At 33.9% G+C, this 26,431-nt stretch overlaps 4 protein-coding genes across 4 annotated transcripts; 3 read left to right on the forward strand and 1 right to left on the reverse strand.

Annotated features, from left to right (window-relative positions):
* Positions 1-902: 902 nt before the first annotated feature.
* Positions 903-3,746, forward strand: LOC147555247 (ARM repeat superfamily protein). Its single transcript, XM_086663329.1, has 7 exons — positions 903-1,449; positions 1,801-1,934; positions 2,049-2,284; positions 2,371-2,509; positions 2,804-2,930; positions 3,225-3,343; positions 3,456-3,746. The coding sequence occupies exons 1-7, from the start codon at positions 1,305-1,307 to the stop codon at positions 3,486-3,488; spliced, it is 933 nt and encodes a 310-aa protein (XP_086519455.1). The 5' UTR covers positions 903-1,304; the 3' UTR covers positions 3,489-3,746.
* On the reverse strand, positions 3,729-7,220 carry LOC147555248 (uncharacterized). Its single transcript, XM_086663328.1, has one exon. The coding sequence runs from the start codon at positions 5,679-5,681 to the stop codon at positions 3,900-3,902; it is 1,782 nt and encodes a 593-aa protein (XP_086519454.1). The 5' UTR covers positions 5,682-7,220; the 3' UTR covers positions 3,729-3,899.
* Positions 7,221-8,341: 1,121 nt separating this feature from the next.
* Positions 8,342-11,624, forward strand: LOC147555249 (nucleolar/coiled-body phosphoprotein). The gene is made up of 5 exons (XM_086663128.1): positions 8,342-8,609; positions 9,595-9,890; positions 9,998-10,087; positions 10,766-11,079; positions 11,205-11,624. The coding sequence occupies exons 1-5, from the start codon at positions 8,435-8,437 to the stop codon at positions 11,467-11,469; spliced, it is 1,140 nt and encodes a 379-aa protein (XP_086519254.1). The 5' UTR covers positions 8,342-8,434; the 3' UTR covers positions 11,470-11,624.
* A 3,692-nt stretch (positions 11,625-15,316) lies between these two features.
* Positions 15,317-16,410, forward strand: LOC147555250 (LOB domain-containing protein 16-like). Its single transcript, XM_086663214.1, has 2 exons — positions 15,317-15,717; positions 16,044-16,410. Exons 1-2 carry the CDS (start codon positions 15,427-15,429, stop codon positions 16,368-16,370), a joined length of 618 nt encoding a protein of 205 aa, XP_086519340.1. The 5' UTR covers positions 15,317-15,426; the 3' UTR covers positions 16,371-16,410.
* Positions 16,411-26,431: the final 10,021 nt, after the last annotated feature.

Here is a 26,431-nt window from a genome sequence, read left to right on the forward strand (position 1 = left end):
TGGAAGATGGAGTAAGGATAGATGTGGATGGATCACACAAAATGGAGAGGTAGCACCAACTGTGGTTACACGAAGCTATAAAAACTCATTCAAGGCCGCTACAACTGAGTTCTATATTGGAGGAAATGGTCTTGAGATTGAAGCAAAAACGGTGTTAATGAGACTGAAGTTGGCTAAAAACCATTCACAAAGGCGAGTCATGATAGAAGGAGATTCAAGCTCGATTATACATGCTATTGTCAAATGTAGAATACTAGTATTCTTTGACAAATTCAAAATATAATCAATGATATTCATAATGAATCACACTTATTTGATAAGGTGGAGTTTTATACCATCCCTATAGAGCACAATTAGATTGTTCATTAACTAGCTCAAGAAGCTTTCATGCTTAAACTTTGTACAAGGTGTGAGGAAGTGGATCTCCCACAACGCATTTTCTAAGTGTTTTTTTTTCTTTTTGTTGCAAAGCATTTTGTAAGTGATAGAAATAGAAATAACCTCAATTGTACTAGAAAATTTTAAATGAATAAGCAAGGCTAAAACCTACTTTCAACAAAAAAAAAAAGAAAAGGAAAAATCAAGTATTGGTTGAAGGTCCGAAATATAGACCCTACTAGTACCATAAGTCAACTATAAAACACAAAATAAGCTAAAAGTTCAAAAACAAATTTTGAAATGTACCAAACAAATCATTTTTTTCGTATACTATATTTTGGGATTCACTACAAAAATCATTTTGTATGACATCGTTATCTTATTACATTACACAAAACGTAAATAACCATGTACATTTTACTGTTGAACTTCACGCAACTTGGGTTGTGTTGCGTACAAAACAAACTTATCCCTACACATTCACTAAACCATCAACACATGATATATTTACATATTTGTAAGATGCAAAGTATTCTTTTTTTTTTTTTTTGTTGAAAAGATGCAAAGTGTTCGAAAAGAAAAAAAAGAAAGGAAGAAAAAGAAAGTGAAAAATTAATCTTTAACAAGAAAATAAAGAAGAAAGAAAAAGAAATGGAATCCGAATGAATACGCTGGGTGGCCGGGACCCCTTCTGGAACTAATGACACTTTAGGACCGGGGAAGGATTATAACCAAACACTCCCTCCGAATATATTCGCGCCAAGCTTTACTTCCATCTAAAAAGCTAGGGTTTCTATTGTCCCTGAGCTCCATCCCATCACTGCTCCAAAATCTGAAACTATTGAATTAGGAGAGAGAGAGAGGATTGATCATAAACACAGTTCGAAGGGATTATTAGAATAGTATCTCTTTATAGGGCTGAATTGATGGCTTTCGAGTCTAATCCCGAAACAGAGAAGTTTCTGTGCGAACGGTTACTGGATCAAAATCAGCCAATATCTGAGCGTTTCAGAGCTCTCTTCTCTCTTCGAAACCTTCGTGGGGATGCTCCTCGTGAAGCCCTTGTTCTTGGTAACTTTCTTCTTCTTCATGAATTTCAATTTTCCCCAATTTTCTTTCATCACTTCAATTTTTATTTTGTTTAATTTGATTTTTTTAGTTAGTGCTTTTTAGTTTTTGACCTAAAAAAGAGGTATTTTGATTTGTGTTTCTTGTCAAATTTGTTTAATTAAGAGTCTAATAGACTTGCTCTTATAAAAAAAAATCTGTTTTTTCCCCCTAAAATAATTCATCTAATCAGTATGTGGTATTAATTGAAGATACTTTCCAATAGATTATTGTATTAAGTACATTTTGGAAGCTTTTCGAGACTTCTATTTGGTGGAATTTTTGTTCATGAATACTTCTTTTTTGGGCTTATAGCAACTAGGGATTCTTCCAATTTGCTTGCCCATGAAGCTGCATTTGCATTGGGTCAAATGCAAGATGCTTATGCTGTTCCTGCTTTGAAGGAGGTTCTTGAGGATTTCTCTTTGCATCCTATAGTCCGCCACGAGGTACCTTCTTCCGTTCGAACTTCGTATTTATCGTATAAAAACTTCTAGTTGTTTTACTATCCATGTCTGTCTTTATTCATGATTCTGTTTTGTTTTGTTTTTCTTATATATTAGGCAGCAGAAGCTCTTGGAGCGATCGGTTTAGAGGGTAATATCGCCCTTTTGGAGAAGAGTTTGGTATCAGATCCTGCTCCAGAAGTGCGAGAAACGTGTGAATTGGCTCTTAGTCGTATTGAAGAACAAAAGGGAACTAATCCCAATGACAAGCAATCAATGATGGGATCATCGCCTTTTCTATCAGTTGATCCAGCAGCACCCGCTTCTTTTAGTTCTTCTGTTGATCAACTAAGGTTTACTTAACGAATAACTATATTCTTATTCTTTTATACAATTTATTATGCCTTAGTAGTGAGTGGTTTGAGTTGTTTGATTTAAGGGAAGTCCTTCTCAATGAAGAAAAAAGCATGTACGAGAGGTATGCAGCTCTTTTTGCACTGAGAAACCATGGAGGAGATGCAGCTGTCACTGCTATAATTGATTCTCTGGGTGCAGGAAGTGCTCTCCTTCGTCATGAGGTTGTCCAATATATCTAAATTCTATGTTTATTTTGTTGAATCTGAGGTGCAGTAGTTGCTCGATGTGTTAATTTCTCTTAAAATAGGGTGAATTTTTGCCTGCTTCAATTCTTTTTGGATCTAAGTTTGAAATTATGCATACCGAGAACTTAAACATGCCAAGTGGAAAACTCCCAGAAAAATAATACGTTTTGCTAACTTCCACTTATTGTTATCGTTCACGCGAGTGATTACGTATAAAAACCCTTTTTTGTATGTTTTTGCTAGTTATACTGATACTTATTTACACTACAGGTTGCATATGTATTGGGTCAACTTCAAGATAAAGCTGCTTGTGCTACCTTAGCAAGAATACTTGAGGACGTGAATGAGCACCCAATGGTCAGACACGAAGCTGCTGAAGCGCTTGGTTCAATTGCAGGTATTGTCTTAAAAAAGCTTCTTTTTTCTAGTTCTGTATCCGGCCCATAAAGGAGATATGTAACTAGATTATGAATTATACAATCATATAGAAACTGTTGCAATTGTTTGGTAGGTTTTTCTGTAGTTAGATAACTTCTGTTTCGGTTTATTGTTGCCACCCGATATATTCTTCCTTTTTTTACTCAATTCGACTATTAGATATTTCGTTGATCTTCCCGCCACCATGGAACTTTTGGTCTATTTTTCTGTCTTCAACTTTCTTGTTTATTGTTGGGCTCTCTTTCATTTCTAGATAACCAAAGTGTGGAACTTCTTGAGAAATTCACCAAGGACCCTGAACCTATTGTTTCACAAAGCTGTGAAGTTGCTCTGAGCATGCTGGAGTTTGAAAGATCTGGAAAATCGTTCGAGGTACACTACTTAAACACTGAATCAAAATCTCCATGACAGTCCTTAAACTATGATGTTACATACATATTATTAAAACGAAATAGTATTAATATGTCTTTTTTCTCCAATGCAGTATCTCTTCATGAAGTTTCCTCAAGTCGTGTGATCGAGTTAAAGACATAAAATTTAAGCTTTAATCATTGACTACTATTTCCTGATATGGGCATCCTCGCCTCGATTCTAAATCCATTGGTATGTTATTCTGCACAACGAAGTGAAATCCTTATAACGCGGTATTTAATCCTCGCCTCTGATTATGAACATAATACGGCATGTCTTGATGATAATGAAACTTTACTGTCTTTCTATTTATTGCGCTTATACGGGGATAGTTTGAGATGAAATGAAAGTTCGAATTTTGTTATATTATTGCATCTATTTGTTATATGGAAGTATGGATCATGGGTTTGATAAAATACACGAAATGTTAACTATAGTCTATACGTATTAGTGTATTACACGAAACAACAATAGGAATTTACATACATTAAGAACATAAAGTATGGAAAACATCAACTCAAATATAACTTTCTTGTCCTTTCCAATTCACACAATCATCAAAATCCGAACTACTTTCACAATCTAATAAAGCATTTTCTTGATGCTCGTACCGACATATATAAGTCAATCCAACTAGCAGTTGACAAATACTTGCCTCTGTTTTTTCTCTATCTGCAAAATATAATGTCTGAAGTAGAAGAACATTTGTCCTCGTTACGATTTGTTGCTCCAAATTTCTTTCCGCTTGCCATCTTATCGTATTATGACCTAACGGTGAAAACCATACTAATATCTTATTGAGTTTATCTTTCCAATCATGAGCAAGATGAGCATTGTAAATCGATATACTCTTAATGTAAGACTTCAGACTTGATTTCAGAGATGATCTTAAGCTTGTTGGTAGCATTTGATAAAGATCATCTCTTGTTTCTTCACCGATTAAATGCGGGTATCTAAGCAATTTCTCGATAACGATAATCACATTTGCATAATGTAATGCAAGAGCAGAACCACCCACAGTGAAAGGAGGGGCATTGAGCATTAACCTACTCTTGGAGACAAACTGAGACCTGCTAGCTACCTTAGAGTTAGGTTTTCTCTGTTCTTCACTGGAAGGGATGCCTAATTCTTCGATTTGAGTCGAGCAATCAGGACGATAAGTTTGATCTCTTCTTAACCCATTGGCAGCACTAGAAAAACTCGAAACTTGGGTACTTGGAACTTCATTTTCAGCGTCATTATCTAGTTTTAATGAAGCTGAACAATTCAAACTGAAGCAACGGAGAAAGAGTCTGCTAGGAGTAGACCCACATTGAAACTTCATATACTCTGGATGAAATGAAGTCGGTAAAGATCTATGTGATATTAACCTGGAATTTGTTCCTCTTTTCTCTATTGAAAGTTTCTCGATATGTCCAGGATTATAAGCATCTGTTCGTCTTGGAACGGGTTGTATTGGCATATGAGTATGACAACTTCTGCTCGGAAAAAGCTGCCCGCTCTGATTCTGAATAGGAGGTGAAGAAGTAAATTCAGAGCTTAAAACAGAAGAGAATTCAATCCTTGTACCAGAGTCCCCGAACACGAAACGTATTCTACCATAAATTGTACAGATTGTTCTCGCCAATAATCTGAAAACTTTATCGTAACTTTGATTCCATAGAGAGATTTCCCTAAGATGTCTAACATCCTGCCTTTGCCATATCAATTTCTGTTCGAATAAAGTTTCTTCATGTGGAGTTTGTCGAAACTTCTTCAACGATTGTTCTAATTCATTCAAAACTTGCGTTTCATCATAAAGATTCGACGTTGCATTCACATATCTCTCCATTTTTTGAATTGTATCTTCCATATACTTAACCAAAAACCCTAATTCCTTGACATCTATAACTCCTCTCATTATGTCAGCATAAACATGTTCAAATCCTTGTAATGCTGGTTCAATACATCTCTTTCCCAATCGAGAAACAACGGAAGCGATATGGTTTAAATCATCGAGCTTTTCAACAAGAACGAGCTCGATAAGATAAGATTCATCTGAAGAAACAAGATTTTTTATACTTTCAATTTCAAATACCTCGTTTTTTAACCTTGAAATTTCTTTATCTGTTAACGATTTATGAAGATTAACAGTTTTTGATATGATTGTTGCAACTTCAAATGAAAGAATTCCGATTATTTCTTTATGTTCAGGTTGTTTCTTGTTCTTCTTTTTCTTCGAAGAATCGAAAAGCAGGGCACTTTTGAGATTATTACTTACTTGGTTTCCTATCTTTTGAATCCATGGTTCTGCAACCATCTCTGGGTCTTGATGGAGAAAAAATAGTTTTGAAATCGACTTCACTTATTCAGAACAAATTCGTTTAAGAATTTGATTTGAACCTTGATTTATGAAGCTGATAAGCAGATTGAAACTATTAAAACCTTCTAGTCCAACTCAATTGAACTACTCAAGAACAGAGAATGAATGTTAAGATTTTTTGTAAGAGAAGTGGGAAGAAGAAGAAGAAAAGGATGGTGTTTTTGAGAATGGAGGGAAAATCATTTCAGGTAGAAGCTTTTGTGTTTGTGGATATCTCATTTGTACTGATTTTCTTATTGGAAATTTGGTCAACTAATTCACCTTAATTATTCGAGTTTATTTCGCTATTAATCTCTATTTAAGAGACCAAGGTTAGCGAAGATGGATTGATTGTTTATTCCTTTTTGACTCATCTGAAAGGGTCGATACCGTGATGATTTTGAGTCCATTTGATTCAGACGATTCATACGAGTTAGATCAGAGAGAAAAACTGAAAAACAAACATCACCTTAGATACCCTTTCAAAGTTCAAAATAAGTGAAACTCCTAACTAGATTAGCTAGTGTTGAGATCAAGATCAAGTGCTAAGAGATCAAACAATTATCAATTTTACTTTCTCTGTAGGTCCACTTAGTCAAAAGTTAAAGAAAGCTATCCTAAATAAAGGGTTAAGAGTGAATCATTATTTCTAGCTAGTGTTGAGATCAAGATCCAGTGCAAAGAAATTAATCCATTATTGAAACTTGAAAGTAGTACGTAAATGTCATAACTACCCAAATCAATTTTTTTTTCTCTGGGTATAGTGGACAAAAACTCCTTATAAGACTGGAGCAAACTGGTCATATGCCAAAATTTCAAATCAGAATACACGCATCAATTGGACATCAACCCATATTTGAAGCACTTTCAACATAGTTAATTGGGCTCGGACCAGTTAAGTTTATCTCGAACAAAAAAGAAAAAGCTAAAATGGATTAAAGAGGGATTTTAGGAAAGCTAAAAATCAGTGGAATTTGGTACTTTATATCACTTGAGATAAATTTACTTTTCATACATTCTTTAAGTGATCAAGAAAGACTCAAAGAACTTTCAACAAAAAAAAAAAGAAAGACTCAAGAAGAGAAAGGGATAGCTAGTGGAGATTCTAACTTTAACCTTTGAAGTCAAAGTCAGAAAAGTACCAAGTGGATTAGTTGCTTAATTTTTAATTTGTTGAAAGGTTGAGTTGCTTACTTGCTAATAGATTTGGTAAGTGCTTTACATTTTTATACGACCTCGAAAACTTATGCAATTCTATAAAGTTGTGTTTAAAGGTTTTGTACATGCTAAGGTTAGATGAGACTGTATAAATATGCCAGTCGTTTCAATTGCCCTCAAATTAGGTGTCTAGGGTAGAAAAAGGAAAAATAAATGTGAAAAAAAGTCTGCCAGAAAAGATTGAAGTTAAGTTAGGTCAAGAATTTTAACTATCTCGTTTTTCCCATATTCTTAGATCTCAAGTTTGGTGTCGAACATAAAAGTTTGTTATCTCATATGCTCACTCCATTAATTGAGTTTATTTCTTTGATTTAACCTATTGTTGTTTTCATTTGTCATTTCATGATAGTAGTTTGAGTTTTTCTACCTACTAGCATTTTCTCCTTAACCACAATCACCCAAAAAAACACAAAAAACGTGAACTCTGCCTTGAGCCAACAACCTTTGGTTAGAGAGTAAGAGGTATGGTCTTCCACTTATAGGTCAACAATTCAAAAAAAAAAAAAAACTTAGGGCTTGAAATCTACATAATATCAGGAGGAGAAAGGGTTGAGGATTTAAACAACCACTTATAGGTCAGTCGGTCAGTACTCTCATGAATTATTTAGAAGTTGTAACTTTGATTCACATGCGCGGATAATTTTATTGATCCTCGAGTCCAAGTGTTCATGATCTTTGTAGTATATTGTCATGATGTATCAACGATTCCTTCTAATATTGCTAGAGAAATTCTAGAGGCACCCCCTAAAAGTGTTAAAAGCCCTTCTTTACAACACCAAGTTTTTCTCAAATTTGCGGAGTTGCCTTTAATACTTAGAGCACTCCAATGCAACACTCAATCTTAGAAACTCCGAGTACCACGTATGATTTTTAGAGTTTTTTTCTGCAACCCTCTATTTGGATCTCTAAGATGACGTGTCGAGGGTGAAATAGAGATATCTCATTTCTAGAGTGTCCTCTCGAGATATCTCTAATTGTCCAACTCATCAATATTTGAATTTCAACCAATAGAAATCGAGTCTTCTATATTTTCTAACTAACTATTTATTTCTTTACAAAAATAACTACGACATGTAAGTAAATAAGATAAATTTAGAGTTTACTGTAGACACAAAAGAGTTGAAGATTTCTACTTCCGCCACAAGAGTGAGAATCTCAATAAAAAGTTGACACATAGAACAATTAGAGATCTTTTTGGATTTTGCATCGGAGATGCTACTTGTAGCGTCTTCAAAACTTTCCATAATAGCATAAGACAGAAGTTTTAAGAACATCTTCAAAAGTATTGTTGGCGCTCCTTTTCCTCACAATTTTCTAAAGAAAATTTTGCTTTTCTCCCGTCATAGGAAAACGTTTCCCGTTTTTGTGTGTGTGATATTTTTATTTCACACACATAATTGAGTCGCAGCGTTTTCTGAGTCTTGGCCGAGTTAATACAGTCGGACTCGGGAGGAGCTACAAGAGAAGAAGAAGAGATCGAGCTTCACCGATCAATGATGGCGGAAGACATGTTTTCAGGGTTACCTCCTCCTTCCGCGCCACCACCTACGGCGGAGGAACCTCGTAAAGACAAACACAAGGAGATCCCCCCACTTCCACCTCCAGCTCCAGTTCCCATTCTCAAAAGCGCTCTTAAACGAAGCAAACCTCCCGATTCACACCCAGAAGGTGCGAAAATTCTCTTACATTCTTTCTCTTCGTCTGTGAAAAAACTTAGGGTTTTATAATTTTGTTCATCTTTCATGAATCATGTTGTAATTCAACTCTCCACATCACTTAGCTAGGTTGCTGACTGAAGAACACTTATCTTCTCATATAATTTATTAGTTGACCTAAAATTGAAGTTCTATAAGCATTCTAGTTATTGATTTTGGAAGTTCTCTTGGCAAAAGGTTGGAAATTTCCTACTTTTTGATGTAAAATTCCCATTTCATTTGTTTCTCAATTAGGGTTTTCTTTTTTCAAGTTTGAAATGACTTTTATTTCACGTATTTCAATCACAATCTTAGGGTTTTTAAAGTAAATTATGTTGCTTTCTGCTAGTTTGTTTATCAATCAAATTGTAGTGGAGAAGAATTATGAAATTGATAACTTGTTTATCAGTTAGTAATATAACCTAGTTCTCCTCTTGTTAGCAATCCACTTAAATCGTTACTAGGGAGGGGATTAGGGTTTATGATATCTAATGAACCATATCATTTTACAACATTACTCTAAAAAAATTGAGTGCTTACACATTGAAATTCAGAGCTATTTATCACCACTCTTGCTAAATGTTTTAGAAAACGTTTAAGGCGTAAGAGGCGGTCACCTGGTGCCTCGATATGTACGTATTTGAACTGGACAATAAAACTTATGCATTTGAAGTCACCTGTTATTTTGGAGTTGTTGGACAACGTAAAAAACATTACCGTCTTTTACGCCTTTTACACATCAAACCGTATAACTTGAGGCGCCGGCTCGCCTTCTGAGAAAAAAATCGCCTTGAGGCATAAAAACTTATTTTAAAACATTGGTATTGCTTCTCAGAAATCTGTGTTTTCGGTCTCTTACTGAATTTGATGAATACCCGTGGTCTTTTACTCTATCCCCATTGCTTCGTGATTTATCACTTAGTTATTGAAGTAACCCTTGTGTTGTTATCACTTCTCAGTGGAACCGGCTCCAACCAAGAAAAAGTTGTCCTTCAGAACAACAGTGGATGCCTCTGAAAAACAAGTGATCGAAGCAATGCAAAAGATTAAATCACACATAACAAATCAATCTAAATTTAGTAAGGCATCAAAGCTAGCAGTGCAATTGATTCAAGCTGGCAGTGTTAAGCCAGGAACTAGTGATCACTTCTTTGCCGTACTTGAAGCTGCCATGTCGTCAACCGCAGCTTGTACTGATCCATCACTCAGAGCAGATTATCACGCCTTATTCTCGGCAGCTCAAGATGTCGTTGATGTATGGTTGAACACTTTAACCCGTGTTTCGCATTTCTTTTTGTTAGTTCTACTTTTTTTGATGTTGGTTAAGCAAATACATTTGAATTTACTTTCTTCTTCTTGCAGTGCCTTAGTAAGAATCAGAAAAATCAGTTAACTGCATGGACCACACGGGCTGTGGTGGGAAATGATCTTTACACGGATGATAGCTTTGTGGTACTTAAACTCAGCCTCTTCTTGTTTTGAGCTTCTAAATTGTCATTAACCCATGTATTTGTTATTTGTATGGCAATAGATCAGAATTATTATATGGTGCTCTTATGAGAAATTTGCGTGTTATTATCCTCATATACTTTTATGGAACTCGTATACTAATTGCCTATGAAGATACCCAACAAAATACTGTATGAATGTGGTCGTTAACCCGAAGATTTTAGTAGGAATTCTTAGTTTGATTTTTCTCCTGGAAAATGTTCAGATTATTGTTTTATCCATGTATATGTTTGAATTGTATTTATACTTCTAAATAGACAAATCACTGTCGAATTTTTTTCTGGGCTTTCCTCGCACCTTTTGTAAATGAAGTTGGGTCTTATTTGACATAGATGCGACCTATTCGATTATAATAGACATTATTATAACTGTTAGCTGTTAGCACAGCTTTTAAGTGCTTGAGTTGAGTTTTGATTAACTTGAAGCCTGTTTAGGCTCTATTTGTAGTCTTGTTTCCTAGTACTTCTTTCCAAAATAATGAGCAAGAATGTCATTCTAACTGATTTGAGGTTGATTTCGTAAACTGCTGAATGTGATAGTAATCAACTATCTGCTGATCTTTTAGTGGCTATACCTATATGGCTATTGAGATTGTGGGTTTTAACTAATGTGCATCTCTAGTTTTCAAAAGCAGCGGGACGAATAAAGGAAGCCATATTAAGTCTTCCAGTCGCAACAAAAGATGACGATCTCCACGAAGCTGAAGCCCTGAAAGAAGAACAAGAATTGGCCAATTCAGAAGCTTCCTCTCAATCAGATCAAGTAGTAGAGTTCGATCCATTTGGGTTAGATGCATTACTTTCAGCAAAATCAAGGAAAGATGGGGCAGCTCTAAGCAAGAAATCTGATGAAGAATCGAAAAGGTTCCTCAAGTCACAGAGAGAAGCTCTCGTTCACTGTCTAGAGATCGCTGCACGACGTTACAAACTCCCATGGTAAGAATTTCTCTGTTTTATTTTCCCCCATTTCTCGCCAGTTGCCCATTGAATCTTAGCTTTATATTTCAGACAGTGGCTCATACCTATATATGTGTTTGTGTGTGTGTGTGTTTTAACTGCAGGTGTCAGACTGTGATCGATATTTTGGTGAAACACGCCTTTGATAATATAAATAGGTTCACATCTCAACAAAGGAATGCGATAGAGAAACTTTGGACGTCTATTAGGGAACAACAAACTCGAAGAAAACAAGGGAAATCTGTAAGCGGAAAACTCGACATGAATGCTTTCGAATCTCTTCAGGAGAAATACGCAAATGAGAAGATCAGCATTCGTCGTGCAGTTGGAGGTCAAGGTGATCGAAAAACACAGCAGTGGCTTGGTTAATCTCCTAATCCTCCTATTTGTGCCCTGATAGTAATTGAGACCCGAAAAAGGGTCGAAAATTGTTCTTCTAATCACTCATTTAGTTGTAAATTGCAAACTCTTAAAGCATACACTTTGTTGTCATGGAATCAAAATTGAAGTTGGTTTTTTATTCAGTTTGGTTCTGGTAACTTGGAGACAAGGGATCAGAAGTTTCAAAATCCATTCAAAATCAACTAGTGAAGATTAATATCTTGTTCAAGATTCTAGTGCTTATTTCGGTTCGAATGCACTTTTACTAATAAAAATGATTATAAAAGTAGACCTTACTCCAGACCTACATAAGATAAGAATTAACCATCCATCAAGAACGTCTTGTAGCCTCTTCTTCCATTACTCTTTACTAGTCTTTACTTAACAAGATAAAGCTTCATGTACGACTTCAAAGGACTTCCTGTTACAAATTGGAAGGAAAAAACAAATAGATCAGAAGACGATTAGCTTATAGAGAAATTATTTTTGAAACATCTCTACTTGACCTAAGTTTTTGCATGATTAAGTTCTGAAAGCTGACGCGGTGGTAATATACCCTTGCATTGACTTGAAGAGAACAACATTAAAATGCGAAAAGAAAAAAAGAACTCTTGTTATTTGAGGGTGTGAGAGTAGTTTCTACTCTATTAGAAATACTTGGGATTAAGGTCATAATTTATTTATTTATTTTGAAAGGATTAAGGTCATAATTAGTGAAGAAATATCTAATCTTAGTGTTTAAATAAAGAGTTAATTCCTATTTGGCCCCCTACTTTATGACCAGCTTCCTTTATGGCTCCCTATTTTCTGTAAATTCAAATATGACCCCATTTTTTTGATGTAAATGTCCTAACTGGCCTTCCTTTAAATATTTTTTCAAAATAAAATTAGTTATAATACAAGAAATTCCACTTCACATCTTTCTCTACCTCACATCCTTCTCCATCTCACCTCTCTCTTCAACCCACCCCTCTCTCTCTCTCCAACTCACCTCTCTCTCTCTCTCCAACTCACTTCCTCTTCTCCGGCGAGGTCGCCGGCCAGAAAATTTTCCGGTCGGCGACAAAAAAAAAAAACTCATCTCTTGTATTATATCTGGTCTGTTCTAGGTCTTCTCTTAATTGATGTTTATAACATTCATTACATTCCAAAGTCAGAAAACATACCAATGTTCATCAAAACAAACATATAAAGAGGGAGAAACAACAAACCTTATGACCCTTTGTGTACCAGTCACTGATAAAGATGGCTATATCTCCGTCTGGTAACGAAAATGGAATCGGAATCACGTCTCTGTTGTTTATAATGATTCCTCCATACCCACCCGAAGCTTTTTGAAAATTTAAAGAAGGGAAGTAAGAGAAACTCCCAATTTGATCTTTAACCTAAAATTGATAAGTCCAACTCCAACCAGCCGGAATCGGACAATTTGTCCCCGAAACCCCATCTTGCCAAGAGTTTCTCCTATGTTGAGGTTCATCCCTAAATCAAAATTAGCAGAATTTAGATAGATTTGAACTAGGGTTTGAAACTAATAATGTGAGATAACAAAAACATGGTACATTACCAAGTAAGAAGGAGTGGTTCATCTAAATGATTCTTGACATTAACAACAACATTCCAATTTGTAGTAACATTTGGAGTTGGACCTGGAAATTGCCCATTGATTCCAATCACCTAGAATTAAAACAAAATTCACATTCACATACAAGCAAACATGGTAAAAGAAAATTAAACCCAAAATGATACCAACATTTATAAAATGAAAGAAGAAAACAAGTAAAACCCATGATTACCCATCTCCCATTAACCAATTTAATTTAGAAGAAAAATTAAGCTTCCCCATTAAAGAATATAAGCACTAAATATCATGTCAAAAGGGCAAAATCTGAAACTCAAGTTCATCTTTCATAAACCTTTTGAGGATCCAAGTTTCATAATTCAGAAGCATGTAAATTTGTAGAGAGAGAGAATCTGTTGTTTGATTCCAAGGGGAGTAGCAGTGATATAGGAGACAGTAAAATCATAGTAAGCAAAAGGGTCTCCAGCTAAACCCAAATCACATAAGAAAGAAACCCAAATTACAATGAAGAAGATGAAACTAGAAAAGGGTTTAATTTGATTAATTTGTGAACGCATTGGATCTCACTCTCTATTTTTTTGGTACTAGTATTCTTTCTCTAGAGACTAGAGAGAGAAAGTAGATTGTACCAGATAATATAGAGAGAGAAATAGAAGGTTTGTTTGAATTGAGCTGGAATTTAGAAGTGTGGGTAGAGAGAGAGAGAAGGGAAGAAGAAGAAACCACCACTGACGGGCATGAAATATCAATGTTCATCAAAACAAACAGATAAAGATAAGAGTTTTGTTTCTTTTTTTTTTATGTTTAGGTCGCCGGTCCAAAAAAATTTCGGCCGGCGACCTTGCTGGAGAAGAGGAAGTGAGTTGGAGAGAGAGAGAGGTGAGTTGGAGAGAGAGGTGAGGTAGAGAGAGAGGTGAGGTGGAGAAGGATGTGAGGTGGAGAGACATGTGAGGTGGAATTTTTTGTATTATAACTAATTTAATTTTGAACAAATATATATAGGAAGGGTACTTATGACATTTACACTAAAACAGGAGTTCATATTTGAATTTATGAAAAATAGCGGGCCATAAAGGAAGCTGGTCACAAAGTAGGGGGCCAGATAGGAATTTACTCTTAAATAAATGACAAAATAATTATTAAGAAAAATAAATAAAAATAATACTAATAGTTAGACAGGTGGCAGTGAAAGATTACCGGGTCGTGCCGGTGAAGAAAACAAATAATCAGAAAGCAACAGCAGATAGCGGCGTTCGGCGGTCAAATCACTTTTTAATTCCTTCGCCCCCTTTTTTTTGTCCTTTCAATTAAATACACCCCACGAACCACTTAACCATCTAATACTAATTTAATCTCTATATTCTTTTGTTGCTAATTATATCATCATACTTTGATGTATCACTCCCCTAGTCCCCTGTTTGATGTCCAATGGTGATGGAGCTACTTGAAATTTTGGTGTCGAAGTCAATATCAAGTGGCATTTTTTGTAAGAACATTCTTCATCTACAAACTCAGAAAATTTATAATTTGTTCGTTCGCCTTTAATTGAGACTGAGTTTTTAAAATTTTCACCAAACTTTTTGAGATAGTGGTGGGAAATATACAGTTGTCGTTCTGGATTTCGATCTGATTTCAGACAAAAAGTTTAGTCGCTCCAATATTTTCCTTTGAAATCTATTGTTACAGTTGTAAATTTATGTAAAAGTCAATTGGTTTATATAAACTACTGTAAGAGATGGTTGACCATAAATATTTTGAGTACACTAAAAATGTATTAACTAACTTATTACGTCTTCTAGAGAGGACAAGCTACCGTTGAGCTAGTTTACTCATGGTTGTCTAGTGAGTGACCATTCTAAAAATATGAAAAATACATATAATCGAATAAAATTATCATCATTTATGAGTTGTAAATATTGTACTACAATTTTATACTTAAAACCAGAGTGATTTTCAAATTTTATCCTTATTGGCTCATCAGGAATGAACTCTTGAAGAGTAACAAATCAAACCTTTTGATACCTAAAATTAGATACGATCCAACGATCCACAATCAATCCCTTAGGCTCTAGGTTTGCACATTGGAGTGTTGATGTATCAATATTTCCTATACCAATAATATAACAAATTTCATTACTAATTACATCACTACCTTCTATACTCCAATATTTTGTTCCCTTTGAAAGCTACAAGGAAGCTTTCAATGTTCCCCATTGAACTCTATATATAAAGACTCACTTCTCTCTTCCTCATAATCAAAACCCTTTCTTTCTTTCTTGTCTTCATACTTATTGAGAATCACTACTACTTTATGTGTGTTTCAAGTGTGTGATATTTCATTTGTTTGAATATAATTATAAGAAATGGCTTCAATAACTACTGGTTCTGGTTCTCCATGTGGTGCTTGTAAATTCCTAAGAAGAAAATGTGCTTCCGATTGTATTTTCGCTCCGTATTTTTGTTCCGAACAAGGTCCAGTTCAATTCGCGGCCATTCATAAGGTTTTCGGTGCTAGTAACGTTTCGAAATTATTATCACAACTACCCGTATCGGATCGGTGCGAGGCAGTCGTCACAGTTGCATATGAAGCTCAAGCTAGGGTTAGAGACCCTGTCTATGGGTGTGTTTCACATATTTTTGCCCTCCAACAACAGGTACTGCTCCTCCTACTCCTAACTAGATAGTGTCCTTCAATTTTTAGGATTGCCAATGCTAAATAGGTTCACTTTTGGAACCAAATTTTGAGGTTCTATAGTAATAAATGGGATTGCTAGTTTGAAGACTTTAAAACAATATCCCACATTGACTAGAAGTTAGAAAAAAAGTTAATCATGGTTATTAATAAGTGTGACTAAAAGGCAACCGCGACGGTTTTGGGAAGTACATATCTGTGGTTAAAAAGTTTGATTGAATGCAACAAATTTAGTAAAACTGTGATTAAAAGTGTACTTGTTTTAACAAATTTCTTACTTATTTGCAGGTAGCATATTTGCAAGCTCAATTAATGCAAATGAAAGCTCAAATTTCATACAAGAGTACAGATCATTATTCGCGTTGTTTAGAGGAGAGTTGGACAGGAAGTATGGTGGGAGGATCTCAGAATTTTTCGTATAATCCATCAACATATATGTATTCTAATGTATCCCCACAGAGCTCATTCGATTCGAATAGGAATGAAAATATCGGCATGAACGGCGCAGAAGCTAAGGATGAGTTATTAGCTTATCAAACATGTAACAAGAAGAGAATTTGTCAAAATGAATTGAATGAGCTTCAGGCTGTGGCACTTAGGATGATGAGAAATTAATTTATGATCAATATTTCAATGTTCATCTTTCTTTCTCCCATATGATCTTTATATAATATATATACAAATTGGTAGGGTTTAAAGCATCTCTATCTCTCAAAATCAATACTCAAGTACATGAATGAACTTTCAACAAAAAAAATAAGTACATGAATGAATAATGTCTTCATCCTTTTAACATTATGGGTTAGCAATATGATCCAAGTAAATTATGGTAGTGTTATCGTTGTCAAGTTCAATGAGGTTATTTCTTGATAATGAAGACACACTATTAAGTTTGTGGTCATCCAACTCAAAATTAGATCAATTGACAATGAATGGAAAAGACCTAGACATTACATTCTTGGTTGCTAGATCGTCTTCCCCCATGTTATACTATCTTCACACGCCCCTAACTTGTGGGATTCTTTGAGCCTTACACGTATATTTTTTTTTGGTGACGTAGAGCACGTGCGGTTTATCAGACTATCACGTGTGGGCGTAGCTCTGATATCATATTACGTTTGTGGTCATCCAACCCAAAACTAATTAGTAACGAGTGAAAATGACCTAAACAATATATTATTGGTTGCTAGATCAACCTTCTCTTATGAGACTTTTCGTGCACACACAACTAATAAGGGAAAAATCATAAAAAGTGGTTGAAGAAAACCAAAACACTGAGTCTTGAGTGTGCAATTTTTTAGGTTGTGTTCTTAAAAGGTAGGTTTACCTAACATAAATCATCTTGTCTTCTTATAATTATGTATGCTAATAACAAGGCAAAATGTTTCCTAGATTGAAATCATGTTAACAATTTCAAGGTTAATTTATTTTTGTAAGTATATGTAAAATCAAATTAGCACAAGTTTTGAGGTAAGGAAGAGAGCAGTTAAATATATATATGGTTGTAATAATGATAAGCTAGTGGTATGGCGAGAGACCAGACTTTGAACCAATTCTCTAAGAGATAGAGCTCAAAAAAAGGATGCTACTATATGCAACTTCAGTTTTGCTAAAGACAACTATTAGACAAAAATAACTAAATAAAACTAACAAAAATATTGTCCTAAATTGCTAAACAACACCAACACCAAAAATCAAGTATAACCGAATTTCTCCTCCATTCTATACACAACTCTACAAAAATTATTAAACAAAATAACTAAATAAAATTAATTGAATTTCATCTTAAATTGGTAAACCCAACACTAATGAAAAAAAAAATCAAATGTAATCGAATTTTTTCTCAAAATTCAAATTTCTATTACCATAATTAATTATTCATAAATAAAATATATTCGTACATTAAACTAAGAAGTTAACTAAATATTAACAAATAAAAAAAAAACAAATATATATTTTCAAAAAAAAAATCCAACGGATATTGTTTAACAAAAAAAAAATCCAATGGTTATAATTCAACAAAAAAAATCCCATGGGATATTCATAAAATCATACTACATAAAATCACTATGTATATTTTTAAGCTTAGTTTAAACCTTAATAATGTATATTTCATAAAATCATGCTACATAAAAATAATATATATTTTTTAAAAACCTATAACACTATTTTTTTTAGATAATACTAATACAACCAATTTTATTTTTGTTTAATAATTTAATAAAGGAAAAAATTGTGTCTATTAAATAATTTTGGGAAGTTAACATAGTTGTATTTAGCAATCTAAGATTCAAAAAATTATTTGCTAGATAAAACCAATAAGTCGATCTCTGGTGTTGTTTAGCAATTTAAAAAAAATATGTGGTTGTGTCTAGCAAATAGCTTTATGAAGCAATTATGCAGCTTCATTTAGCATTTGTCCAAAAAAAACCGTGATAATAATTTTGACAAGACATGTAAATTCCTAACAATTTGAAAAGTTTGTCGCTTCTCAACATTTTTCTTGATATATGGTAGCCGTGTTGACGTAGAAGCTCCTAGTTGAGGCCGAGTAGGTAGGTTATCATATAAAAGTATTTGGTAAATTAGGATAGATTAGCTCCAAAAAACACTAGATAAATAGGGTTTAGGAGACAAACAAAAATTAAAAAACATAATCAATAGAAGTCTTGGATTTGAAGATAACATTATTCATTTCATGAGAAATTATAAATCAAACTCTTCTTGGATCTCCAAATATTAGTCAAGAACTATAAACAATGACCCAAACGTGTGATAGTTGATCATAGCAAGCCTAGCTATAACTTGGTCAATAGGTAGGGATCAATATCCCTGTAAACACTAACTAAATCATACAGTTATCTTTAGCTTAACAAAAACTCTAAATCAAGATTAGATAGGTCTAATTAATATTTTATTTCCCTCAAAACAAGAGCTTAATTACTATTATAATTGTTTGATTTTCCCCAGATATTTGGATCATTTGAGTTTAAGGGTCTACCTAATGCATATCCAAATACTTTTACTTAAAATTACGTTTAGTACGATTTTTTTTGTTTCAAAATGTTCACCGATAGACACATTCTAATAAGCATACATAAATTGATAAAGTAGAGAGTAAATATTTGTAGCTACATATGAAACTGAAAGATTTTATATCGTATTTTATCAAATTTTGAAAGGCTAGCTAACAGAATTCATGTCATAGTAGTAAGTCATAAGTTTGCCTTTAGTTAATCCGATCACATAAAAACAAATGGTAAGTGGTGCCATGTTTTGAGAACATATTTGATAGTCCTTTATCGCACGCGAGAGCGTCCGGAATCTAGACTATAAGTGAACACTCAAGCTTAATTAGTGCCGAGGCCTCCGGATGTAGAACGAAACCTTACGCCACAGTTGGTGGTGGCTAAGTGAGGACAAAACCCTACGCAACCGTTGGTGGTGGCTAAGTGGGGTCCACGGTGTCGCGTTGCGTACTCAGATGGGTAGTAGTAGTAGTGAATCGTGTGTCTTCGCATATGTCGAAGCTTTTGGATGGACTCGTGGAGCTTTCGCTAAAGAAAAAGTTCCGAACCTATGACCTAAAGTGTGACTACAAAGGAGACAATATCGATAACTATCAAGACTCGACAGTTATCTAGATGCATGATGTGGCAGTTGATGTGCACCTTTTATCGGAATATTTGTTAATCAATATAAGTCTTTTGACCAGTACCATAAAATATGAAAAAATAAAGCGTATAATAAGAGAAAGAAAAAGACTTAATTCTCTAATAGAATCTTAGATAGAGTTAACTATGGCTCATTTAGGGCTAACAAAAGTGGATTATACACGAACTCCATTAATTAAAGTAGTTTGAATGACTTTCAATTATTCAATTTGGAATCAATTAAGAAGACCTGACATTGAAAAGTGAAGTAAGACCAAAAAAAAGGACTAGAAATAGAAAGTTCACTGCTTTAGCTGTAAGCCAGTAAAATAATATGAAAAGAGATGAGGCTTCAAAATTAGAAAAATTAAATTTCTTTGTGAGTACTTTAGGAGGGTGGGGTATTGGAGGGTAAGCCCTAACTGTAACAAAAAAAAAATGAGTGAAAAACCCAAAAATCTAGACCCTAATAGGAAAAAAATCCACTCAAAAATAATAATGCCAAAAAAACTCATTTTTTGAACATTTTTCAAAATGTTAACAACATATGTAACTATGTTGTACTTTAAAAAAATATGTAATTATGTTAACAAACAACAAATTTTTTTCATAATTCTATTTTTACCCTTATATGTTGACAACATATATCATTGTGTTGTTATAAAATGTTGACAATATCTATAATAATGTCCCGACTTATTATAAAATGTTGGCGTCATATATAATTATGTTCTTAACAACATATATAATGTATTAGTCAAAATATTATTTGTTCGTTAACAGATTTGTTAAATACAAAAGATAATATGCATAACATTTTAATTTTTGTAAAGGACAAATAAAAAAAATGCTTTAGTCTTAATATTTATGTCGAAAGCAAAACAAAAAAAAATGCGGAAACCATTTATTTTTTCACAAGACAAATCGAAAAATGTTGTAGCCAAAATGTTTGTGTCAGTTTGTCTATGTGAAATGCAAAAGAAAAAATGCGAAATATTTTGGCAAAACAATGTCAAAGCAAAAACGAATTTGTTCAGAAATTTACAAATAGTTGAGACAAACTAAGATTTGTTCAGAAATTTACAAAATTGTTGACAGCAAACAAAGAATTGTTCAGAAATGTTCAAAATTGTTTTTGACGTTGATTTGGGCGGGAAATTTCATTTTAGAGGGTAAAATTGTATTTTTACCTACTGGGTTTTGTCCTCATTATTATTTAGTATTGGGCCTGATTCTCTTTAACTTCCCCATTTTGGGCCTTATAATTACCGCCCCTAACTGTAATGTACACTTCTCTGACCATGAGACTCTCTTGCTCCTATTGTTTTAATTGGGGAAAAAAATATACTAATTGATCAATACATACTTTTTATGTAAAAATTGGTGTTTCCGATATTCTTATTCAGCGACATTTTAGTCACTGAGCTAAGTTACTAGAGTAACTAGTTCTGACTTTGATTTTGTTTGCAAATAAATATGAAGACATCTTTGTTCTGAACTAATGGAGAAAACTTAAACAAGACAACATCTCATGACCTTTCGTATTTCTAACTCATATGTACAGATGAGTTGCCTGTTAGTCACATCATTGTAGTCGAAATTCGTCACTAATTTAGATTATAAAGAGGAGATATACTCATTCTCTGTTTTCTGATTTAATACGTCAAAACAACGCGATTCTAATTTGGGAACCAAACACTAAAAACAAAAGTGAACATAAAAAAAATTAGAAGATTGGAAAACTGTTTAAGGAGGCTGGGATTTTATTTCTTTAAGACAATTAGACGGCTTAAATAGTATCATACAATTATAGCGGTTGTCTCCCAATATACACCGTTAGATTAGATTGTACTCTATGATAAAAGAGGCCAAACTTAAATTCATTAACCATTAAGATACTCGGGTTGGTCCGGTCAAAGGTGACCATCGCTCATTTGTGTCCGACTGACTAGCTGACCCAATCGACTATCGAGCGAGTTAGATACTGGTTAGGTCTTGCAAACTAGAAAAGAGTTGCAAAAATTTAACTTTATCAATCGATTCGGGTACTTGCATAGGTGCTTGTAAGTGTGAGAATAGTCTTACAAAGGAGAATGACGATCTAGCAACCAAACATATAATGTCAAAGATTTTGGGTATGCACGATACTTCACAATCCTTGTTAGGATATTGGTTTCCGAGCATTATTTTTCTTAGCGGTAGGGGTTTGGGCGAGGAGGTGGGAATCGTACGACAACATAGAGACTCCGTGCCTGAGAGTACCCAAGAGGCCAAGATGGAATCCCAACTCTGTCAAATTTTACCTTCTTAAGAGTGCTTATTCAGATTTGTGCATGCCTTTGAAGGAGATCCAAGCCCAAAACAAGAGCCCAAGTCCACTTATTACCTTAGATCCTGTTTTTAGTGAGTTTTCTTCCTCCATAAATTTTTTATGGCGGGTTATTTTTTACGACCGCATAACTTAAACCATGAACGAAAGAGGCCTAAAGCCCAACAACAAAGAGGCATAAAGTCCGAGAAATTATTACATTAGTTGTAGCCTAGATTACATGGGATAAATCTTGATGGCAAACTGCTTCCACAGAGACTCGATCTCACGACCTCATAGACTTAAGAGGGGTGTCCAACCACTGCACCAAAGACTGGTGGACAACCACGTATTTTTTTTATTTAAATTCGACTACGAAATACGTTAGTCATTACAAAAGATTGATGCATCATGAAGATGTAATAAGCACGGTAACCCAATAATTGCAATAATTGGGTTACACTAAATTGTTTTCGCCATATGATACTTTTTTTTGTTGTCGTTGAGAATGACATACGATACTTTTCAATCCCAATAATTGCGTCAAGCAAATATTACACTAAATTGAGATATTGAGAGTTATTTAAATAATTCTATTTTAGAAATTGATTACGACCTACGATTGTCATTACAATGACATTGGTACATCAAAGAGGTGTTAACATTATCGACCTCTTGCGCTACCAAATATTAACTATTTAAATACATTTTGAAACTTTATATTCTTAAATTTTGATGTAAATAATGAATGCCTCAACATTTTTGTACAAAAGCTAGCCTTATATGGTAAAATATTATTTATATTTTCGTACTGTTAAGTATTTCAGGAAATTGAGTCTTCGGCCGAATTTTAAGTTAAAGGGAAATGATAGAGTGACTTAGAAATTGGTACTTAGAGGGTGACATATTTCCTCATTTAGAAATAAAAGCGATCCCCACCGTAGTCAAACTTTGAAAAAACCTTGTCTTTTAGTGATTCCACATCAGCTGGGCATTAAAATGCCCAAAAAATTGGGCACTCTAGCATCTCCCTAAGTTAAAATGACTGGTTATATTTTGTTTGGTTAAAAACACAACATTCATATTTTGTTTTGTGAAACCCTTATATTTGTACTTTGTTTGGTTAAAATTGGAGTACTATTTTTTCAACCTTTTTGCAAACAATTCCAATTTTTTTGCAATCAATTGCAAACTAATGCAACCCTTTTATAAGCAATTGTAAACCTCTTGCAATTAGTTGTGAACCTTTTGCAATCAGTGACAAATTACGGAAATACTTAGGGAACTAAAGAATAACAAAAACTCAGTGACATTTTTTTTGGAATAAATAGAATATTTTCATAAATTAAAAAAGTTACAGATGTTAGATGAGAAGACTAACCTTGTGGCTTATGAGTTCATATCGTTTATCATATAAGAGATTTAATATAAGTATCAACTTACCTTTCGATCCTGGACGACACAATATTTCGAACATCAATCTCCACCTTTGCCATGTTGTTTTTGTTTCTTATCTCACTGCTCACTTTTTGATGATTACCTTTGTATCTGGTTATCTACTAGACTTAACTCTTTATCAAAGTTCCGTAACATTTTCCCTTCCACCCCTTGTCGCAATTCATTTGCGATTGCTTGTCGGTTTAGCTGGGTATTTATACTCGGGCTATGTCGGCGATCCCATTTTCCAGGTATCTAACTTGTTTCTACTATGTAGAACTCGAGTGGATATGGTCTCTTTATATGGAGAATACTGGCGGGATAACTCGGAACCATCTAATGGTTCCATCTTGCAGACATCCTCGTTTCTTCTGGAAACTGAGGATGTATGCTTAATCCATCTTCAATGTTACAGGAAGTTAGATAGAAGTTTCATCTATTTACCAACCAGAAGGACTCTTAAGATCAAATTGCATATCATTCCCAAGAGGAGCTGCCAGAATAGCAAGCTACAGAATGAAGAATGCTCGAAAAATCGACGTTATCTTATGAATTTCTTCAGTTCTACTATTTTGTATTTCTACTTTACTTACTGTAATTTTGTGTTTCTACTTTGTTTGTTGTAATAGACTCTTTATCTTAATATATTACTCTTCAACAAAAAAAAAACTTCGAAAAACAAAGCAACAAGGTGATAAGGAAAGACTACAAATGGCTCAAAGCCTAATTAAAGCATCACAATTTGTGATTAGGTTCGAGAAATTCAAGTGTTTTCTCCATGGTTGGTTGTTGTTCCAATAGAAAATGGAGGCTTTTGCTTGGACAATTCTTTCCTTCACTGAAGCTTCTTTGACATACGAATCGTCCATCATTCTCTTGTTTCTTTCAAGCCATATATTCCATATGATTGCAAATGGAATGCATAACCTCAGGAAACTTTTTAAATCTGTTCCTCGTTTTGTTTTCCTGATGGAGACCATCAAGATGGGCCTCACGGCCGAACTAGTTAGAGGGCCTCATGGCCGAGCCCATTAGGGTTAGAGTTTAGGAGTTTCCATGTTTTAGTATTTCCTACTAAGTCTAGGTTTAGAAGTTTCTATGTTTGAGTATCTTTGATATTTAGGAATTCTAATTTGAGTCTATCTAGAAGTTTATAAATTCCTATAAAAGGAAGTCAGGTCGGTCCTTGTTACTCAGATCAGAGAATATTATGAATCAAGTTTATTGTTAATCAAGTTTATCGTTTATTATTAATTAAGTTTATCGTTTTATCGCTTTTATCTTTATTTCATCAGCTTTATTTCATTAGTTTAGTTTAATAACAATGGTGGATTCCATTACTTTTACGCTTCCGCAACAATCTACATCATTTCCATTCTTTGATTAGTTGGATGATATCCAATTGACTTAAAAGATTCCATTCTTGTGGGAGTAATCCTTTCCAAACTTCAGAGGGAAAAGAGCAATGCAAAAGCAAGTGGTTTGATGTTTCTTCATCTCTTTTGCACATAGAACATCTATTGGGATAGAAAGATCCCTGTTTGGTGAGTCTATCATTATTGGGCAGAGATTTGTGCAAGATTGACCAAATGAGGAAGGATACTTTAGATGGTATTGTCTTGTTCCAGAAATATGGCGGGAAGGGTCGCCAATTGCACTTGATTGATCCTCCAAGATTTTGTAAAGAGAATTAACAGATAAACCTTTATTGGAGGGAGACCAATTCCTTGAATCATGAGCCGCTGCAAGATTGCTTGTAGCCATAGTTGTTGCAGTAAGGAACTCTGTTAACTCCTGCATTTTAGAGTTTTTTATGGGTCTAGAAAGATGGACTTTTGACCAAATTTCTAAGAGCTTTTGACCAAATTTTCTAACGCATAATTTTTTATTTCCGGACATTATCAAATGAAGAGATCTAGTTAAACCAGTGACTCCCCAATGTCGAAGTCACACCCTTGCTTAGGGGCTAGTTGTACTGAAATAAAATGATTTTGAATTTTCTCTTACATAAAACCTAAAAACAAAAGAATCTTTTATTTACATAAAACATTAAAAACAAAATCTTTCAATTACACAATGTAAAAAAACATATTATTTTTGCAAACTTCTACAAAAAGTTTGAATTATCATGATAGAGTTATGTGTATTTATTATACAGTATGTAAATTGATTTTATATCTATGGGGATCACCAGTTATTTTGTTGAAATCGAAAATAAAATTTCACACAAAATTTTATTACTATTTCAATTTCTTCACTCTCCCAAATGTACTTGAATTTTAACCCAAACAAGAAAGATACAAAGTTGAAAAATGAAAATGATGCGAAACCCTAGCTACCTTAGTGAAAATCCCAACCAGACGACAACCCCAAGAACATAATTAAATGTACCAAGCCCAATTAGTTCCGAGATATGAATTTGTTTGTAAACGATGAAATGAAAAAAGAATGAAAAGGTTAGGAGAAGTTTAAATAAATTTTTTATATTAAAAGATGCTTGGGTCCATAAAATTATAATAATTAACAATGATTATAATAAGGAACTATGCAATATTTAAGATGATTAAGTTAATTAAATACTTCGTAATCCCACAAAGAAAAAGGGTCAGAAATTGCAGAAGGAGCAGAAATCCCCATATTCTAAGTAAGCGTGCGTGGAAGTTTTAATACATTTCGGCTTCTAATTCAATTTCTAAAACATATTTTTAACATTCGTGTGCACCATAGAGCTAAAATATGTCAGGTTTCCATTATTTCACCTGTCATTTTACTACTATTCTATTTGTGCACAGTGCACGTATCCGATATTTTGCTCTTAATGTCATACAAAAAATAAAGAGAAGCGTGTGCATTATGTATTATTTTTAGAACTAGGAATGGGATGGCAACAATCAACTAAATTCACTAATTTCTTAATTAAGTGTTTAATTACACAATAATTTTGCAAACTCAAACCAGTAAAAGTTTGAATTATCTTGATAACAAGTTCACATGGATATCACAGAAGATGAGAAGAAAATTAATTTTACTTATATGTAGTATTCAAATGAATATTATATCCCTCAATTTTGACAACCCTAACTGTCAAATTTAAGAACAACCCAAATAATGCATATATAATTCAAACTCTTTTTTTTCTAATTAATGTGAGCTAAATATAAATTTTGGTACACACACAATGATTATTATAAATGTTAAGCTAGTGGTCCAACTCAAAGCAAATTGGCGATAGAGAAATCTTAGATATGCGAGACTACTCTCACTACTAAAAAGAGTTT

The sequence above is a fragment of the Eschscholzia californica genome, unplaced genomic scaffold, assembly GCF_041429995.1.
Source record: "Eschscholzia californica isolate CP2 unplaced genomic scaffold, dmEscCali1.0.p SCAF_2, whole genome shotgun sequence".
Classification (NCBI taxonomy): Eukaryota; Viridiplantae; Streptophyta; class Magnoliopsida; order Ranunculales; family Papaveraceae; genus Eschscholzia; species Eschscholzia californica.

What these genes read in the sequence shown, in the direction of transcription:
- LOC147555250 (XM_086663214.1), top strand. Translation starts at nt 15,427, where the DNA reads ATGGCTTCAATAACTACTGGTTCTGGTTCTCCATGTGGTGCTTGTAAA. An exon ending in TTTTTGCCCTCCAACAACAG is followed by an intron (nt 15,718 to 16,043) that starts GTACTGCTCCTC and finishes ACTTATTTGCAG; the next exon opens with GTAGCATATTTGCAAGCTCA.
- LOC147555249 (XM_086663128.1), top strand. Translation starts at nt 8,435, where the DNA reads ATGATGGCGGAAGACATGTTTTCAGGGTTACCTCCTCCTTCCGCGCCA. An exon ending in TCCCGATTCACACCCAGAAG is followed by an intron (nt 8,610 to 9,594) that starts GTGCGAAAATTC and finishes ATCACTTCTCAG; the next exon opens with TGGAACCGGCTCCAACCAAG. An exon ending in CGACGTTACAAACTCCCATG is followed by an intron (nt 11,080 to 11,204) that starts GTAAGAATTTCT and finishes TTTTAACTGCAG; the next exon opens with GTGTCAGACTGTGATCGATA.
- LOC147555248 (XM_086663328.1), bottom strand. Translation starts at nt 5,681, where the DNA reads ATGGTTGCAGAACCATGGATTCAAAAGATAGGAAACCAAGTAAGTAAT.
- LOC147555247 (XM_086663329.1), top strand. Translation starts at nt 1,305, where the DNA reads ATGGCTTTCGAGTCTAATCCCGAAACAGAGAAGTTTCTGTGCGAACGG. An exon ending in TCGTGAAGCCCTTGTTCTTG is followed by an intron (nt 1,450 to 1,800) that starts GTAACTTTCTTC and finishes TTGGGCTTATAG; the next exon opens with CAACTAGGGATTCTTCCAAT. An exon ending in TCTTCTGTTGATCAACTAAG is followed by an intron (nt 2,285 to 2,370) that starts GTTTACTTAACG and finishes GTTTGATTTAAG; the next exon opens with GGAAGTCCTTCTCAATGAAG.